The sequence below is a fragment of the Falco biarmicus genome, chromosome 6 (genome assembly GCF_023638135.1).
Source record: "Falco biarmicus isolate bFalBia1 chromosome 6, bFalBia1.pri, whole genome shotgun sequence".
Taxonomy (NCBI): Eukaryota; Metazoa; Chordata; class Aves; order Falconiformes; family Falconidae; genus Falco; species Falco biarmicus.
This window is the reverse complement of record NC_079293.1, coordinates 10,552,591-10,570,690: the sequence shown is the minus strand read 5'-3', so window position 1 is coordinate 10,570,690 and position 18,100 is coordinate 10,552,591. Positions and strand designations below refer to the sequence as shown.

Genomic DNA, 18,100 nt, shown 5'->3' with positions numbered 1-18,100 from the left:
GCAGCCCCGCGTCACCCACAGGCCGCCACCCCCCGCACGTGACCGGAGGCCGCCGCGCCTGCGCGCTCAGCCGCGGCAGGAGGGAGGCGCCGGGCGCGCGGCTGCCGATGCGCTCCCAGCCGCCCGCCGCGTCTCCCGGGGCCAGAGGGCAGCCGCGAGCGCGCTGCGCATGCGCAGAGCCGGGGGGCGGCGGGCGCTGGGCGGGGCCCGCTGCGCATGCGCGCCTCGCCTGCCTCCGCGGGCCCGGGCGGGGGCGGGGCCAGAGGGTGCACGAGCAGGAGGCGGTGCCGCTGAGGGGGCCTAGGCCCGCCGCGCCGCTCCGCAGCTGCCTCCGCCTCTTCCGGCCTCCGAGGGGGCGGCGCGGCCCTGTGTGGTCACGGAGGGGTCCCCGCCGCGGCCTTGCGGCCTCCGTGTACCCCGGGACCGGAGCGGGTGGCGGCCGCCTCAGCAGAAGAGCCCCGGTGCTGCGGCCTCGTCACCTGCGCTCCGTACCTGGGCGGGAGCGCTGCCACCCCGCGGCTGGCCGCCGCGCCGGGGGGCGCCTTGAAAACGGCAGCGTCCGCGGGGTCAGGGATGGAGAAATGAACCGAAGCTGCCTGCCCTCATAGATAGGGACAGCAACAGCGCCGCCGTACAGGTGCTGTCATCAAGGGAGTCTCGGCAAAGCTGTAAGAGCTTACGGGAATGACGCCGTTCATGCTGGCCATCGCTTCTGGGGGGTTCTGCACTACGTTCCTGCCCTGTTGTCTGGAGGGGTGGGAGTGAAGCGGGGTGCAGGGAATGCCGGTATGGATGGTGCTGTCAGAGTTAACTTTGTTTCCCGTACGAACTACTCTGGCTTCAATTCACTGAATAGCCACCTCCTGGAAAGCAGTGTGGGAGCATGTATTTGTATCCCAGAATACCTGCTTTATCAGGCATTGCTCAAGCCGGCGCAACATTGAAAGACCGTGTTTCTCGTTTTACTGGCGCATTTGCGTTAAAAACTGTTTTGTGAGGACTTGCTATGTAAAGTGTAGCCAAACACTCACTTTCACCAAGTGTCTATGTATTTATTTGATTTTAGGAAAAAATAAAACTATTTAATTGAAAAGTTTATAAGATGTAATTCAATCTAAGGCTTTTTAGCTTGCCGGTGGTACAGTTTCTCTAAAATAGATGCCTTTCAGTTCTCTGAAGGAGTGAAAGCATCAACAAAAGCCACTGGGGGGAGCAAATGACTTGTGCAAATGCTGCTCTTCGCGGGGACTCGACAGACCTTTCAGAGACACCATAGGGAATCTGGACGCTTCAGCATCTGAAATTTAAGAATGGATTTGGTGCCTAAATACTTATAGAGTGTTCAAAGATGAATCGTACCTTGTGACACCTGTGCTAAAGCTATACCTCATTTCTGATTTATCCTTTCCACTATCTTGTGGGCCCCACCTTTTGCTGTCGTTCCCCCTAGTTAAGCCATTTGTCCCTCTTATCACCCTTTTCTTTATTATCTTTCGTTTTCAATTACCATCTTCAGCCATAATTACTTCTACTCCCACAGCCCTGTAGAAAATCCAGTGAGGTGCAACCTGGGGTCCCAAGGGAACAAGACAGGTCAATGGGCTGAGGTGGCAAGAAATTTCCCTGGCAGCAGGATAACCAAGGGGCAGTATCGGGAAGTTGCAAACCTGATGCTGCCAGGTCTGAGAGGACTGGCAAGAAAGGGAATATTAAATTTGTGTGGGAATCTGTTCTGCAGTGGTTAAACGGGGCATGGGCTCTGTCAGCTCTTGGGGAATAGCCACAGTAGCAGTGTGGGGCTGTGGGCTGGGTGATGGAGTATCACTTCCCAGTTTTATGCTACGGCAAACTTTGATATCCTGACAAGTGCAACCAACAAATTTCACATTCATCAAATTTTACAGTGAGGTGCTGTGCAACGTTGCGTACTTCACATTGTGGGCAGTTATAAGACAAATGGGTACAGAGAAAAAAAATACTTCTCAAAACATACATTTATGATGTTTCTTTTTTAATATGTGTAATGGCAAACTTACTTTTTAGGCATTCACCTAGCAACGAGTGCTACGCAAACATATTACATAGTCAAGGCCTTGGTGTGTTACATTTTTAAGGCAAGGAAGAAGCAAATATGTATCGGACTACCTATGAATAAACACTAAAATTACAACATTTTAATTTGAAAACTGAGGTCTAATTTTGGGGGTATAAAATAAGCCTTAATATTGTACAAAAATGAACGTATAGTTAATCTGAAGACCACCAATTGGCATTTACTTTTTATTTATATTCCATTAAGCCCTCAAAATGGTCTGGCACTCACCCTATCACATTGTCCGCTTATTTCTAGGAAAGATGTAAATAATTGATACTTTTAAAAATAAAATCTGAAGACATAAAACCTTACGCAGTTAAACCCCCTAATATGTAGAACAGGCAAGGAAATAAAATGCATTGAATGCCAAATAGATTATTCCAGGCAGCAAAGCTACGTAACTTAAAGCATTAAATGCGAAGTTTTCAGCTACAATGTTGCTGTTCAGGAAAAGAGATAAAACCCTGCGATTCACAGTAGGAGGTGGAACAGTCAGGGCAGTAACCACCATTTATACCTTGTTTTTTACAGTAGAGGTGGTTCTACAAAACTGGCAGTTTTGTCTCATCTTTGGTCCAGTTACGTTTCTCAAGAAGGCAAAAGGAAAACTCACTGGCTGTAGAGCTTTTCTCTAGAAACCAAAGCATTTGAGATTTTTTAAATATATTGAAACACTTTATTGTAATTATTTATCATAATTTTGTAATTATACTAACACAGGTCTTTTAATCCTCTTTAGACAGCAAGAGATTTTTAGGAGAAAAGTAGATCTTTCACTGGTTTTCAATTGCTCAAAATCTACTGGTATCTATAGCCCAAGGTAGCCTTTACATTTTCTTAGTCTGAAAGTACTTCCTGATTACTTCCTTTAAAATTACAATACTTGTGGAAATTAATCACAGCTTTAGCCTATACTAATAGATTTCTTCCTGAGCGTCCCTCAAATGTAGGCCAGTTAGGTGACTAATGCACTTTCTTTACTTGTTTTAGATTCATATCCAAATCAGATAATGTAAAAAATTTGACAAGGAACATAAATCCATTGAAGATGAAATACACCTGTCAAAGCATCCTTTGCACACATGAGTTATAACCTCCAGGCATTTCTATGAAATACTTCAGCTGCTTGCCAGATGTCTGATCAGAATTTATTGTTCTACCTGCATAAACCATTATCGGTGATAAAATAAGTATATCGCCACGGACCTTTTATGACCAGTGTTACCAGTCTCCTACTCTGAAGTGCTGCAGTTCATTGAAAATATTTTAAAATCTAAATTATTTCAAATACACCATGACTGTGTTTATGCTTTAAACAAACCTTTATTTTATAAAGCTTAAAAACAATGTATTTGCAAAATGGTAAATGTTTATATATTTCTTTCGGAATCAGAAACCAAAAGGTGACAACTCACACTGAATCAGCTTTATATTAAAATCTAGACAAGGAAAAATATTTTCTACTTTGATTGAGACCTAAATCTAGACTCAATTTCAAAATAAGATTTTACTTGTGTCTCACTCTTATTTAAAAGCTGAAGTTTATTTCAGGCATGTCACTGTCACTTTCAAATAGCCAGCAACCTCATTCCAGATGAGCTCAATGTAGTTCTTAACATGGATAGGTTTTGATTCCTAAATAATGCTTAGAAAACAGAAGATCTGGGTCATTACAATATTCATTCAGCTGTGCAGTAAACTAAGATGTGGCACGTACTAAACCTTATTCACCTCAGCTGTATTACTCTCTGAAAACTGGAATTCTTCTCAAATCTAAAATAGGAGCTACAGACACAGCTATGTTATCGGTATACATTGCCATAAGAAAAAAAATCCCTACTCCTTAAAAACTTGGCGCACCAGCTGAAGCATAAGCTATACCAACAAAACAACTCTTTTCCAAGGAGAAGCAGCGTTTATTTTGATTACTCAGCATAGCCGTATTAGCAAACTCTTGACAGTGCAGATGAACTCCAAGAAAGTTTATACAGGTCCCAGAAGATCCTGCTTCTCTACAATGTCGGCATTTGCTGCAGAACTCGTATCTAGAAGGAAAAGCAACTCCCAGGTCTCCCATGAAGATCAAATTGACTACACAGCACTGTGGTATTACAGCTTCAAGGTGAACTAACCTAGTCATCTCAGTGGGACGCTGAGTTAATGCACTTTTTCTGATGTGTCGCAGTGTATCTCCTGCAAGCAACACCATTTTCCCTTCCAAAAAGTAGTTTCTCCTAGCAGCTCCCGCAATTAAAAGATGTGCAGTATTTTAAATATGCGCCAAGATTTTGATTAAAAATAATTCATTATGAAACAGCTAAGAAAAAAAAAGACCCTGCCTGGGTTGTGTACAGCTTTATATATAATTCATTAAAAAAATCACATTTTGAGTATAGCTGTCGCAGAACTGTCTAGATGCTATTTGAAAAGTTACAGCCACCAGTGTCAAATGTGCCCTTCAGTGTACAGCAGAGTGCACGGCATCTCATTTATGCAGTCCTGCTCATCCAGGACTGAATATTCTGATGGAACCAGTCAAAGATCTCTGTCAATGCAGTGAAAGCACAAGGCTAGAAATCGTTAAGTCATTAAGGGCTTGGTGACAGATCCCCCTCTGTGTCTTAACATCTGAATCAGTTTTACTGTGTACATCACTCACTGTGATACCACAGTGAGATACCAGTCAGAAAAAGGACCTTCCAAAGCCATACATTTTGTCCCTATAAACAAATACATATATAAGTACTGTCAACCTTAAGAAATTAAAATTCAAACTCTTGATTACATTTGCATAGTGTGAAAATTTATTAGTTACAGTGTAATGAAAATCAACTTTTTTGGTACAGGCAGAAGTAAAAACATACATTATATAGAAAAAAAAAAGTCACAGCTTTAAAAACTGGCTTACATTGTTTAAAATGAGTAAATCTGGTTGTATTTCAAGGCATCGGACTTTAATACTTAATTTTATGCCAAATCATCACACAGTGCAAGAAATATTCTGCAATACTACAAATTCCATACAGCAGTCTTCAGAGTATTTAGCCTCACAGAATCTCATGGTGGCAAAAAAAATGTGCTGAATATTTTTCCATTTAAACACAAACATTGCTGAATTTTTTCTTTCTTTACATATTCTCTATTACAAAAATATCAAATTGTGGATTTGACAGTGTATTCTACAAATAAATGCGCCATGAACAACAGGAATTGCAACTTTGGGACAGTAACTTTACAAAGTGTATTATAAAAATAAATTATATGGCAAACATCAAACAAAATCAAGCACGTGCCTTAGGCTTTGCAAATAAAAGTGAAATTCAGCTGGCAGAAAGACTGCTTCTCAAAGTATCAGCAAGGCCCTTCATTCTTAAAGCTCTACCACGAAAAAATATATAAAATCTAACGGAAGCAATAAATACTTCCACGAATAATCAGTAGCACAAGTGACCCTGGTGTTGATGGTAGAGAGCTTCTACAGTGATCCATCCAACTGGCAAGAAGGGTAGTGCACACAGAGCACATACACTGGGGGCGGAAACTCATCTAGAGTTCATGCGTAACTGGTGAATGATGACACTCTCTAAAAGAAAAGAGCAAAACATTTGGTTTTATGAAACTGCAAATACAAGTTACTTTAAAGAAGAACAATTACAATGGCAGTGCAAAGCATTTTGCTTCTAGAAATGTCTCACAGGCATACTGTTACATCACTGGTTGATAAAAGCTGTCCTGGCTAATGCTACGAAGGGAAACTAAATTAGTACCAGGCTAGGGCTAAGAGCCCCTCGGCTTCCACTTCCTTGTCAAGACCACCATTTAGTCGACTATAGGGAAAAAGAATAATACAGTGGAATGGATTAAACCACAGGGGCACCAAGGTTCCAGTCCCACACCCAAATCAGATAGTGGAAGACCTGCGGTTGGGTCTGCTGTATCCTGCCTGAGCAAATCCATCATATATATCTGCTGGCAATTCTGAAATGGGGATGAGGAAGAGGTATGGAGTTCTCTCTCACATTTTATTTGAATTTGGCTTAGAAACATATGCTGGTTTTATTCAGCAAGTCTGCTTGAGTTTTGCTACTGACTTTAATGGGGATGAATTTCAGCCACAGCATGCAAAACTAAGTGCTGGTGTTGTCTTTGGAAGGCTGGGTTTAACTTTGCCCTGTGTGTAACGCATGAGATCCTTGATCCTGATTAATCCCTGGGCTCTGCTGAAATACTAGTGATGTCGTCTTCTGTTCTATCTATATACACTGCTCTCACAGGCAACTCTTTAAATATAAGAATGTAGCTACCAATGACATTTTTCTCTGAGAAGGTGTATTTTCTGCACTTCAAATAATATAACTGTACCGATGCTAACTAGAAACATACATTAATACACTTTCAGAAATACAAGTTTTCTTAATTGAAATTATTTTTCTTATTATTTCTTCCTCTTGTCTGAAAATTATTCAAAATTTATGCAACCCAAGAAATTACACTAATGATATAATTGTTCCCTTTCACATTTTTATTGACTTCTGCTTTTGCCTGCTTCCTAACTAATATTTGCAAGATGTTTGATTAAGTTACATTATAAAAAGAAAAAATCAAAAAGTTTTCCATGTACTCATACTGCCAGAACTTAAATGCCACTAGATGGCAGATTCCAGCGATGCTTTTCGGATGTAATGAATCAGAAAAGCAGGGCTAAGGCAACATTCAAGAAAATATGTTAAAACAAAGGAAATAATAGAATTTCCCAAACAGAAAGGATTTCTTTTCCATATAATTTATCAATAACAAGTGATTTGCAACAAGATGTGTACACCAGTTCTACTGAATTTGAGCAATGCATGTGAAAGAACCACAAACTACAGTACGATTTTACCTTACAGTCAGTGCTGTTCTTTAACTTCCAAGTTTTTGCAGAATATGATGTAAAAAGCTGCATTTACTTAATACCACATTGTAACCTCAGGTGAACTCTCCCATTAACTTCAATGGGAGTCACACGAACTCAATAAGGAAAAATTTTGTCTTAATATTCACTGTGCGCATTAGATATTAATATGGAGTTTAGATACAAAATTCTAAAAATAGCAGAAAAAGATCACACTCCTTGTAGAGGCTCAGTCACTGATTGAAGAGCAAAACTACAGTAGGTTTCTGATTCAGTCTTCCTCCTACAGACCAACTATAGCAATTATAGCTATATATAATATAGCAGAAAAGGAGAAATAATAAAAAAAAAATCAAATAATTTCCACTTCTAGTATTCATTTGTTCATTTCTTACACACGTATATGTATGCTCTTAGTTTGTCTATCGGTTGTTTGTATTTGAAATACTTTTGTATAAATATATATATATATATATATATAAAATACACACATACGCATACACTCCAGTTACTAAAAGAGGTGTCTGAGCAGTTGCTAAGCTAAAATTATAGTAGGGCAGATTTTGTCAGAGTTCTGTTGGACCACCCTCTGTAGGAATACGATTACATCTGTAGGATATGATTACATAATTTTTTCTAGGGTTATAAAGGTGACTATTTCAAGGAGCTATGAATTCACTTAAAGAAAACAGTTTATTTTAATGACAGGAAAAGAACACAACGTAAAACTGCTAATTCTGCTTTCAGTCCCACTGATGTAAATCAGCTCCTCCAGGAAACACATCATTAACAGCTGCCCTATGCAAAGTACTAGTTCATGTAATGAAGCACATCAACTGACATTTTAACATATGAAGTTTAATTTCTTCTTACAATATATACAAAGAAATAACACCAGATAATACAAAAAATTATGTATCACAGGCGACACACAGCCAAGCAACAGAAGAAAACCATACATCAGTATTTCCATTTTTAAAAACTTGAAGAGAGTCTTTAAAGTGAAGAACTATTCATACCTGAGTGATTCATACCTGTCATCTCTGAGCTAACAGATCTGCATCTGAGAGTACGTAACCCTGACTGTGTCTTCCAAAAAGCCAAGTAAGAACAGTGCGCGGGGAGTAAGATGCAAAGTGAAGTTAACAACTATAATGAGAAATGTTGCCTATAGTTTTGCCTGAGAGCGCAGGCAAAATTAAGGCAAAGGGAACAACTCACACTGACGTAGGGGAGAAAACCATGAAAATGGTTTGAAAGATGAGCTCACAGAAACTCCTGCCAGCGAACTACAGGTTTCAAAGCGACTCAATGAAACCAGCCACTGATGTGTGATGGGAACACATAATTGGTCTGAAAATTGTCCAGATTGTTGCAGTTTATGCCAAGCACCTGAAACCCAGCAGGACAGTAGCTTACTCTCTTTAAAGACATGCTCTTCCACATCTGATCAGAATTACTGAATATTCATGTAAATATTGAGCACGCTTCAGAACATGTGTAGCATACTTCAGGCAGTAACATATGACTTGGCATCCAGCTGGCACGAATCAACATATTAATTCGACTTTAGAGATTACTCACATGATGCTAATTAGTATGTGCTGTAAGTGGTTTGAGATTTGAATATGGTAACGTGCATACTCTATCAGCATATTCAGAAGAGTCACAAAGTGTTATTTTTTAAAAAAAAAATCACACTAATGTATGTCACAGAAGAAAAAAAATGTAGGCAAAATAAATCAAAACTTCTGCTTTTCTTCTATTATTTACTTAGCATGTTTACCAATCTGAAAGAAATCCCCCAGGCATTAGGGCCGAAGTTCTGTGCTCTCATTTTCAGTCACACTTCCTCAAATGCACAATAGCAATACTCATATGTAACAGTAATTCAGGTGATGGGATCCAATATAGGGAACACAGTGGAAAACTTACTAGGAACTAGATTTAAAAGCACAGAGACCATCCGGACCACTGAGGGTGCACCTTTTCAGTCCCTGTGTGCTGCTCGCGAATGGGTCGGCATCTTACCCCCCCCTTCCCCCTCTCCACCTTACTGCTGTCCTAAGCCTCATGTTCCCACTGCTGGGTTTGAGTTACCACGACTGCTTATATGGCCACACAGTCAGCCAGAACAGGGCATCTCTCCAGCTGACATTGAATCCTACCAAAAATACAAAGACCGGTTCTCAGCCAGCTCAGCTCCTGATGAAGCACTGTAACTATAATTTTTACTCTGAGTTGAGCGCATTTTGCTACTGAAACTGTTCCATTTCATTTAAAAAAAAAAATCAATACAGAGGAAAAGGTTAGAGAGAGAAAGCATGAGGATGCGTCATTCTAGATGATCACCTGGGCAGAGGAAGGCTTGGTTTCTGCATCGTAATCCAGATCTAATGTAGAATACACAAGAAGCCCTGAAAGTAAAGGCCCTAATATTTTCCTGTGGGTTGGTGTATCAGAGTTTGATTCTTTGGTGCCTAGTAAAATCTGAGGTCTGAACAAAGCTTGTCCTTGTGGCATTTCTGACATCACTCTCTTGTGTTCATTCTTTGGTGCTGTATGAAGTGAGCTCATGCTACATTCTTTCACACAGTGGGACACTGCTAAGGTCTTGCTCCTCTTCTCTGTCACCCTTTTCATTAAACTGGAAGAACTTCTTACTCTGTCAGATTTGGTTGAAATCGGTTGATGTGTTCCACGTTATTCATCAATGAAGGACAGATGGAGGGGCGGATGAACACAGACACTTCATCTTACAAGCTGTCTTTTCACAAAAGGCCAGGCTCAAAGGCAGCCTTCAGAACAGGGACCAGAATCCAGGGGGGCTCCCTCCTCCTAGTTCAATATCCTGACCACTCAACCACTCTCTCTTTTCTGCTCAGTGAATACTGAAGCCCTCCATGCAGAACAGCACAGCCTTTACAGGAGGGAATGAGAATGTCACCTCCTTCCCCCTCAACTGTCAGTGCCATTGGTGAACCTGGCTGGAGCTGATGTGGGTTTGAGTCCTCTCAGCTACTGGTGAGAAGGGGGACCTGTCTCCTACCTTTGAAGAAAAGTTTCAATCAAACCTTTTTAAAATATGCAGTACTACCCCTACATTTGTGTGGTATTTGACCTACTAGGAGGCATTCATGATGCCGCAGTGACTTTAGAACAGCCACTGGTTTCCTACACCTGCCTTCTTTCCTTTTCTGGCCTGAGAGCCTGGAACTTAGCTATGTTAAAGCCAGCCTTTATACTTTTTGCCAGATTCCTTTTAGTTCAGATCAGTTCCCCAGTTAAGTTCAAACACTTGTGCCAGCTCAAAGGACAACCACATGGAAGTGAGTACTTTCTTGCCTGGAGGTGACAAAGACAGGACTACAGCTTTTGGCTCCAGTGTGGGGTTACATCCTGACTTTAAGTGACCATGAAATTGTGGCTTGACTTAAAGCCCTTAGGGGAAATGTAAGAATTTCCTCTCCTTGAAGAGAGTCTTTAAAGTGAAGTTATGGTTATGCAGTTGATGCGGTTATGGTTATGGTTATGGATCTTTATTAGGTTCAGAGGCTGCAGTGCTCATTATGTCACAACTGAAGCACTGACTGGACAAGGACAGTGGAAGAACTTAAGGAAGATCTTCAGGATGCCTCTGGGGCTCAGGCACTGTCTTTTGGACTTGGTTGTCTAGATTGCCTTCTTGAGCTGACCTACTGAATGGAGAATTTTACTGCAGTCGCTAAACGTAACTGTCTTCAGATTCAGAGAAAATTCCAATATAATGAAGAGCGTTACATTTCAACTTTTAAGACTTCTGAACCATAGGTTTTCTTTTTTCTTCGTCTTACCCTTCTTCTACCTTCAATAAATGAGAGTATCAAGTCAATTAAAACAGATGTTAAAAATTATGAATACAACTAAATACCTATTTTTAGCTAACGGTTAAATCAGTTGCCTGATTCCAACTCTTTAGGCTCCTGCTACGGTGAAAAAGTTTCTTTCTGTTGTGCTGCCACTGAGGAAAATAACAGGATCTTCTGTCTGACATGTCTGGAATTTCTTGAGTCTGTCTCATGAAATCCTGCTGACCCTACAAGCGTCAATGCCTGGCTTGTGCCTGCAAGTTCTGGTTCAGTTGTGCTACTTTCTGTGTCCTGGATTTCAGGTACCGTAAGGCTGGCTTGTTTCTTCAGGTGAATTAGTTTCTTAGATCTCAAGCAAAACAATTTTTTCAACCACAGGCACACACTAAATATTGCTTTCTGTATAGCAACAGTTAACTAAGGAACTAAATCTCTTTGAAACAAGGATCTGAAAAGGAGGGCTTAAGGCATCTGTAGTTCATCACTGCATCAAGCCACACTAGCTTGGGGCTCATGTTTGCAATATTATTTAAATCAATGTTTTGACCTGAAGATTTGCTTCAGTGCCAGTATTTAGAGAGACTATCCAGCAAAAAGCTCTTAATAATGTGTTTGCTTCAAAACATCTGCTAAAGAGTCTATGCTACAATAAGAACAGTAAGATCTCAGCAACAATCTATAGAAAAATAGAGGCTTTTAAGTGATAACAATTAGTTGAGAGGATCAGATGTATTTCAGGCATAGTAACTCACATTGCTTGCTAATTCCAGTTTCCAAGTATTATCTGAAATACTGGGAATTGAGTGTTATGAAAAATGCTATTAATACAAATCTGATTTTCAGGTGTCATATGAAACCAGAACCTTAAAATTAACAAGTGTAGCAGGTGCTACATGTGTGAAAATTGAAACCTTCTTTTCTGATGTAGCAGCAGCATTTACACCACAGACAAAATGCCCTTCATGTGAATAATAAAATGCCAGCTTTACTCTGCGATAATGGCCATATCTGGATCTTAAATTGGAGAGCAATGCAAAGCGCAGACTGAAGACTAAACACTGCTTGGACTGAATATAATTTTGTTGACCTTTTGTGGCAGGTTCTTACATCACATTTCTTCCCCCAGACAGAAAGCCCTTTAGTATTTCACCCACTGGTGCATTTTCTTTTCTGTGAATTGTATTTATTATTTATTGGTGGTCTTCCTGCCTTGCCTTCTGAAAGCTATTCCTAACCACTGGGTCCTTTACAGCTTGCTGTGGTGGTTGAGGGAGTATACAAGCTTTAAAACACTCATTTATCAGTCTGCTTGGCTCCATTTCTTTTGGCTGTGACTTTCTCCTGTGGAAATTGATCACTTAATGGAAATGCCCTTTAATAACTTTACTGTTATTAAATAAACAACCATAACAATCATTGGCATCCACACCATTTCCATGCTGGAACAATTCCTTAAAACATGCTTAAAAATGCAAACATATAAATGAGGAAATCACAAAGAGGGAAGGAAAAATGATGAATTGCCATGGTATTGTGAGGTGGTCTGTATTTAAGAGAAAATATTTCAAACAACTGAGAATTGAGAGTAACTTCCATACCAAACCCTCTCTCTTTCACTGTACCCGAGCTTTGCCTTTAGATACCAGTTTCTGCCACCAGCAGTCTGTGCTGACTTCCTCTCTAAGCCAACATAAGGATGCTTGGCAACTAAGGTTTAAATATAGCATAAGTTCAGCCAGCCAGGAAAACTGAAAACCTAGTAAAGTCAATGAATTTACTTGCTTCATAGCCTTTGGTGGTCTTTGGAGCAGGCACAAATGGACTGTATTGATTTTAGCCAGATCAATGTTTCTCAAGCTTTTTCTAAAGACTAAACATGTTTTGGCTCACTTGCCTTCATCTGACCCCTGAGCTGGCAGCATCCCAGCATGTGTAAGTCAGAGACCTGGTTCTAAGTACTATCTATGAATGTTAACCCCCTCTGGAAGAAATAAGCTGCTGCTTAGCACTGCTGCTGCCAAATACTGTGCCAATTCCCTACCTCCTTGAATTTTGTAACCGCCTTGAGAAAGCAGCTCACCACTGAGAAACACTGATTTGGACGGAAGACTCCTAGAGACAGGGCTGGTCACACAGTGCCCGACCTTTCTCTCTTCCCCTCCTTCCCACACCTGAGGTACTAGCTGTCATTAAAACAGGACCTCAGGTGTGCTGTCCCCTGGCATTGCTTCCCTAGATAATGTGGCACCTCAACAATGTGATCACAGGCGGGAAGGCAAGTGCCCCATGCAGTAGCAGAGGTGGAAAGTGATTTGTTAAGATGGAAGACAATCTAGTAGAAGTGACCAAACCTTAAATCTATTAAAAAGTGACCAAGTCTATCGTTAAGAGTTTCTGAACTAGATTAATAACCTAGTGCAGTTCTCCCATTCCCACTTCCTAGGCTGAAAAGCTTCCTGGCATACAACTGCCTTTTTGATAGCTTTTTTTTTTTTTTTTTAAACTTCAGTAAGAAAACAAAAGGATGTTGTTACTTAAGTAGTCAGTGCACACACTTATTAGTTTGTTGTAAGTGACAGCTGCAGGACTTCATTAGTACAGGGAAACGTGAGCAACTACACAGACAGGGAGGGGGCTGACTTCCATGGTAGCAGTAAAACCTGCAGAACATACCCCCTGAGCCACCGCCATCAGCCCTGACCCCCGCCCAGGGAGGCAGAGGTGCTGGCTGAAGATTTCTTCAGTTCTATTTTCATAGACTGAGTCTCGGCACGAGGCTCGAATTTTGTCACATTTCCTGCTCCTGGGGCTGCCACTACTGGCTTTCCTGCTTTCATACCTTTTGACACAGGAATGCGGGTGGGTGTAGGTCTCGGGGATGACCCATCCTGTCCTGTCTGCAAAAGAAAGAGACAGAGAGAAATGACATGAACAGAGGACTTTTTCTTCTCATATATGCTCATCTTGTATTTTTTCATTGGTTCTTCATCTACCTCTCAAGCAACAATGTCCCAACTCACCCCTATTAGCAAATTAACGTACACATTTGGAACCTGGCTATAGCACAGACTGGTAGAGTAGGGCCAAAGGTACGGTGGGGATTAAACATTTCCCAGAACTGAGGTCTGGTGTTTTGCATCAAGATGTCACAGGGATGGGAATCCCTCTAAAACTCCGATTCCACAGCACAACACAGTGCAGGACTGCCTTGGAAGCTACCGAAACACTGGCTTAGCTGTCGGACAGCAATATTAGCATCTTGCACAGAGACTAGCACAGGCCCTCAAAACAATATAGCTACATGAGGCTAATGCTGAACCCAGAGTAAGTGCCGTATTTTCAGAGCTGGGGCAAGATTTCTTAGCATTATGGATAAAATTGAACTTTGCTTCCCGAAGTATGCTTGGGGCCGTGGCTGGGACCACTTCTTTCTGCACTGGGAATTGCAGAGAGAGTCAGAGCAAAGATTTGGACCTCCTTTTCCTGTGGCTGTGGGAGGAGGGATGTGGGAGAGGGCTCTCCCCCCTGACCCTAGCCACAACTCGATGAACTCTGGTGAGGATGAAGCAGGCAGCCCAGATTTCCAGGGATACCTCAAGGCAGTGTGGACATGGTCACTTCACTATCTCTGCCAGTCTGCTGCCCTGGACAACAGCCTACCAAGTACACTTAGCTTCAAATTTGAGGACTTCAGAATAAAGAAAAATAAAAATGGCCTAAGCGGTTGAGGACCCAAGCGTGGGGCCAGCAGACCCAACACGGCTCCTACCAGGGATCTGTGCCCTTCTGGAGCACCAGCTGGAGGCCAGAGTAGCTATTCTATAGTTTTGAAAACAGAATCAGTACATACGTTTAGGCAACTGAATAATCCCACTGTGTAAACACACAAGGAACACTTGGATAGGACAAAAAGGTTCGAAAGGGCCAGCTGCTATTTTCTGTCTCCACTGGCCAGATAATGTTGCACATACTCCAACACCAAAACTGGAAGCTACCCCTTATGGACCATGACCTAAAGAAAACACTTATAACCATGACAATTCTGAAAGGAAAATGCATTTCACCTACTGCAGCGTGCAATACAGACTCAAAACGTTAACAAATTTGGTGACAAATTGTGTCTCAGCTGAACTTCATATATGACTTTTTTCTGGTTAGATAATCAAGACTTTGATGTCACAAAAGAAAATACTTCTCGTAAGGTCCTGGAATTCTAGCTAGACCCATCTGCTAAGTGACTAAATTCTGCAACTTATGACATGTAAGCAAAATACAAGTAAACTGCTGAAATAGACTGGATGAGGGGGCTGCATCGACTGCAACATTTATTTGCACATTTACTTAAAAATGATCCATGAAGGAGCATTTTTCTCTCTCGAAGGATTTCTAGCCAGTCGCATCAGAGCCTTCTGTCTGCAGCCTGAGTATTCAAAGGAAAACCATTCCTTAATCTTCCAAGGACAGTTCAAAACCCCACGTACACATACACACAAAAAGTCACAACCGCAAAACTCGAATACTGTCTGCCTGGCAGGAAGGAAGCCATTTTCAATAACTAAAAGCAACATTTACAATAGCAGTCTAAAGGCTAATATGGAACTCACATGAAGATGTCAAAACAAGTTAGGCCCATACAATTCTGTAGGGCAAAACATGCAAATGCATTCCATCAGCCTTGGAAAATATGTCAACATCCCAGGGAACCTAAATGACAAACATCTTGTACTCCCTGAAAGAGCTCCACAGTGTGTAAACATGAAGCAATCAAATGAAGTAGCTGGAATCTCAGGCATTTCTTCAGCTTTATTCACATGTAAATTATTAACTAAGGATTTGGGTGCTTTCAAGTTACTCATTTCAAGCCTAGATCACTCAAAAGCACTTTGAAAAGAACTCTAACTTGCTTTATATTTCTTAGTTGCCTTCTTTACAGCGTACTAACATGTTGATCATACGGAAGCTAATGCCAGCTTCACACTCAGCTGCGAAAGCATTTTGTGTTTGCTAAGTGAAACGGCACAAAGGTGGCTCTCCAGCAAGCAGTCCCCTTTGACGAGAGTGACGGGGTAAGCGAGCAGAGGACACTCTCCAGTAGAGAGTTCCAGAGAAGCCACACGACTGTCTGTCTCTCGGTCATCTCTTCCAAGAACCAAGCTCTAAGCAGTTCCCTCCAGCCCTGTTTGTCTGTAGGCCGCTGTCTTCTGGCTGATACAGGAATGCAGTTCCAACCAGAAACCAACCCTTACGCAGCTGGCACGGAGTGCCCAAGGCACAGCCCCACGGGACGCAGAGTGATGCTGGCTGGCTCTGAGCTGGCAGTACATGCTGCTGGAATAGCACAGGGAGCCAGAGCGAGGTTAGGAAATACATTACTGGGAGTGAGATAAATACATGCAGCCGCTGAGCTGGTTAGGTCGGTAGTCAGCGCTCACTGCAGACACCGGCAGGTATATTAAGCCGCAAGGTTGCAGTAGTTGAACAGTCCCATTAGAGGAAGAAAAGCAATTTGAATGTACAGAACATTTAGCATGTTTTTGTTGTTTATAACAGATCCTGCTTAGTGCATTTTACTGACACATACAAACAGTGGTTTCACACACACATTCACTTTTGGAATACTTTAATAACAAAGGTGCTTTTTCAGCACTTGTTCCTGATCAGATCAGGGACCAGCTCGCCCTGAACAGAAATGGTTCAGTTCAGTGGGTGCCACAGATACCTAGTGCAATTTGAGATGCCCTGGGCTACCTCAAGCTACCAGCACAGGGCTGGTAGATAAGACAGAGGACCCAGGGAGACCTTCAGCCTCTGATAAAGCAGCTGGAAGTTAGGCAGGCTACCTGACAGCACTTAAAATGACACTAAAGAAGTATGTTTAGGCAACTGAATCTTGAAAGGGTGGGCCTTGAGATCTAGTCAGTACAGTCAGTGGAGCCCAGTGGGCAATTGAGCCCACACTGAAGCTAGTGGGGTCTCAGCTGAATCACCCTCCAGTCCCCACAGTGCCGTGCCAGCGCACAGGGCTCAGTGCTCTGGGCATGCTGTGCCATTTGAGGTATCCCGTCAGCTTCCACTGCAGAAAGGTACAGGTCTGTGTTAGAACTACCAGCCTGTCTCAACTGCTATAGGGAATGCAGACAGCACCACGCGCCTCTAAACAGGCAAGCGAGCTGACCCCTGGATCTCTAGTAACTCTAACAGAAGCTTAGGGCATATATGGGACACCTACAAAGAGCTCAGTTTAGATGCTGGCCTCAAACTGAATGCTGCTCAGATGAAAGTAGCCTTATAGCTGCTTTAACGTGTGCCCAGTTAGCTTTGGCACCCAACAGCTTTTCAGCTGTTCCTTCCTGCCTCGGTTACCTAATGCTTTGCACGGTTGGTGCCATGCCACTGTGCTGGCCCTGCTGCAGCCAGGATTCCCTCTGCTCCCTGCAGATTTGCATGTCACCAGTTTCACTGTGTACCCTGGCAGCATGAACAGCTGGCACTGGATGCCAGGCTTGTAGGAGGTGGGGAGCACGGGGATGAAGCCATTATAGGACTGACACCCATCCTGGTAGCCAAAGAAGACCCAAATTTACCAGCAATCCTACAGCCAAATATAAAGCCTTAATAATAATAACAATAATAAAAAATAAAAATAATAAATAAATAAATAAAGGATATAGGCACCACCGTTGTTTTTTCCCCCAAGAATATTTGTTTTTATTCTGTGAATTTTTTACTGTAAACTATATGAACTGTCCTGGGAACAGGGACTTGGGCTAATGTGCTCAGGCAGGGCTAACAGCCAGGCTACAGTTTCAGGCTCATTTTAGTCTGCATGTTCTCTGGCCTCATAGTCTGGAATTTTTGGTTGTGCTGTGGTCCATCTGTAGTAATAAAACTATCTGCTAGCTCTGTTACGGTAGTCCAAGTATTTCCCTGGGAATAGGTTTGACTCTAGTCAAGCTAAGGAGCACCAAAATCCATTTTTTTTACTTGTGGTAATTACCCAAATCCATAGGCTATCATATAAAAGGCAGTTACCAGCTTAGGATTTGGTTGTATTTTTTTTTTTAATCCAAGTGGCAATGATTCTCTTAAATGCTGAATTCAATCCAACTGGTCAAACAGTCTCCATCACACCAGCTCCTGCTGTGGAGGCCCCTGTGGGACTGGACTGCACTGGGTGTCAGCACTGGTGTGACAAAGCCAGTCCTCAGCTAGGTAACCCTGGGCTTGTGCAGCAGGCAGAACGTGAAGTCCTCCAAAACATCT

The 18,100-nt window shown here is 42.1% G+C and overlaps 1 protein-coding gene across 5 annotated transcripts in view; it reads right to left on the bottom strand.

Moving 5' to 3' along the window:
- Positions 1-4,876: 4,876 nt before the first annotated feature.
- The window catches only part of FILIP1 (filamin A interacting protein 1), a 109,328-nt gene continuing 96,104 nt past the window's right edge, over positions 4,877-18,100 (bottom strand). For 4 of the 5 annotated variants that reach the window (XM_056342974.1, XM_056342975.1, XM_056342979.1 and 1 more), the window contains one exon: positions 13,517-13,734. In XM_056342974.1, coding sequence (XP_056198949.1) covers positions 13,528-13,734 — 207 coding nt within the window. In that variant the 3' untranslated portion in view covers positions 13,517-13,527. Of the gene's footprint in view, positions 5,679-13,516; positions 13,735-18,100 lie in introns of those variants that run through there. The other variant, XM_056342976.1, reaches the window with a different exon arrangement.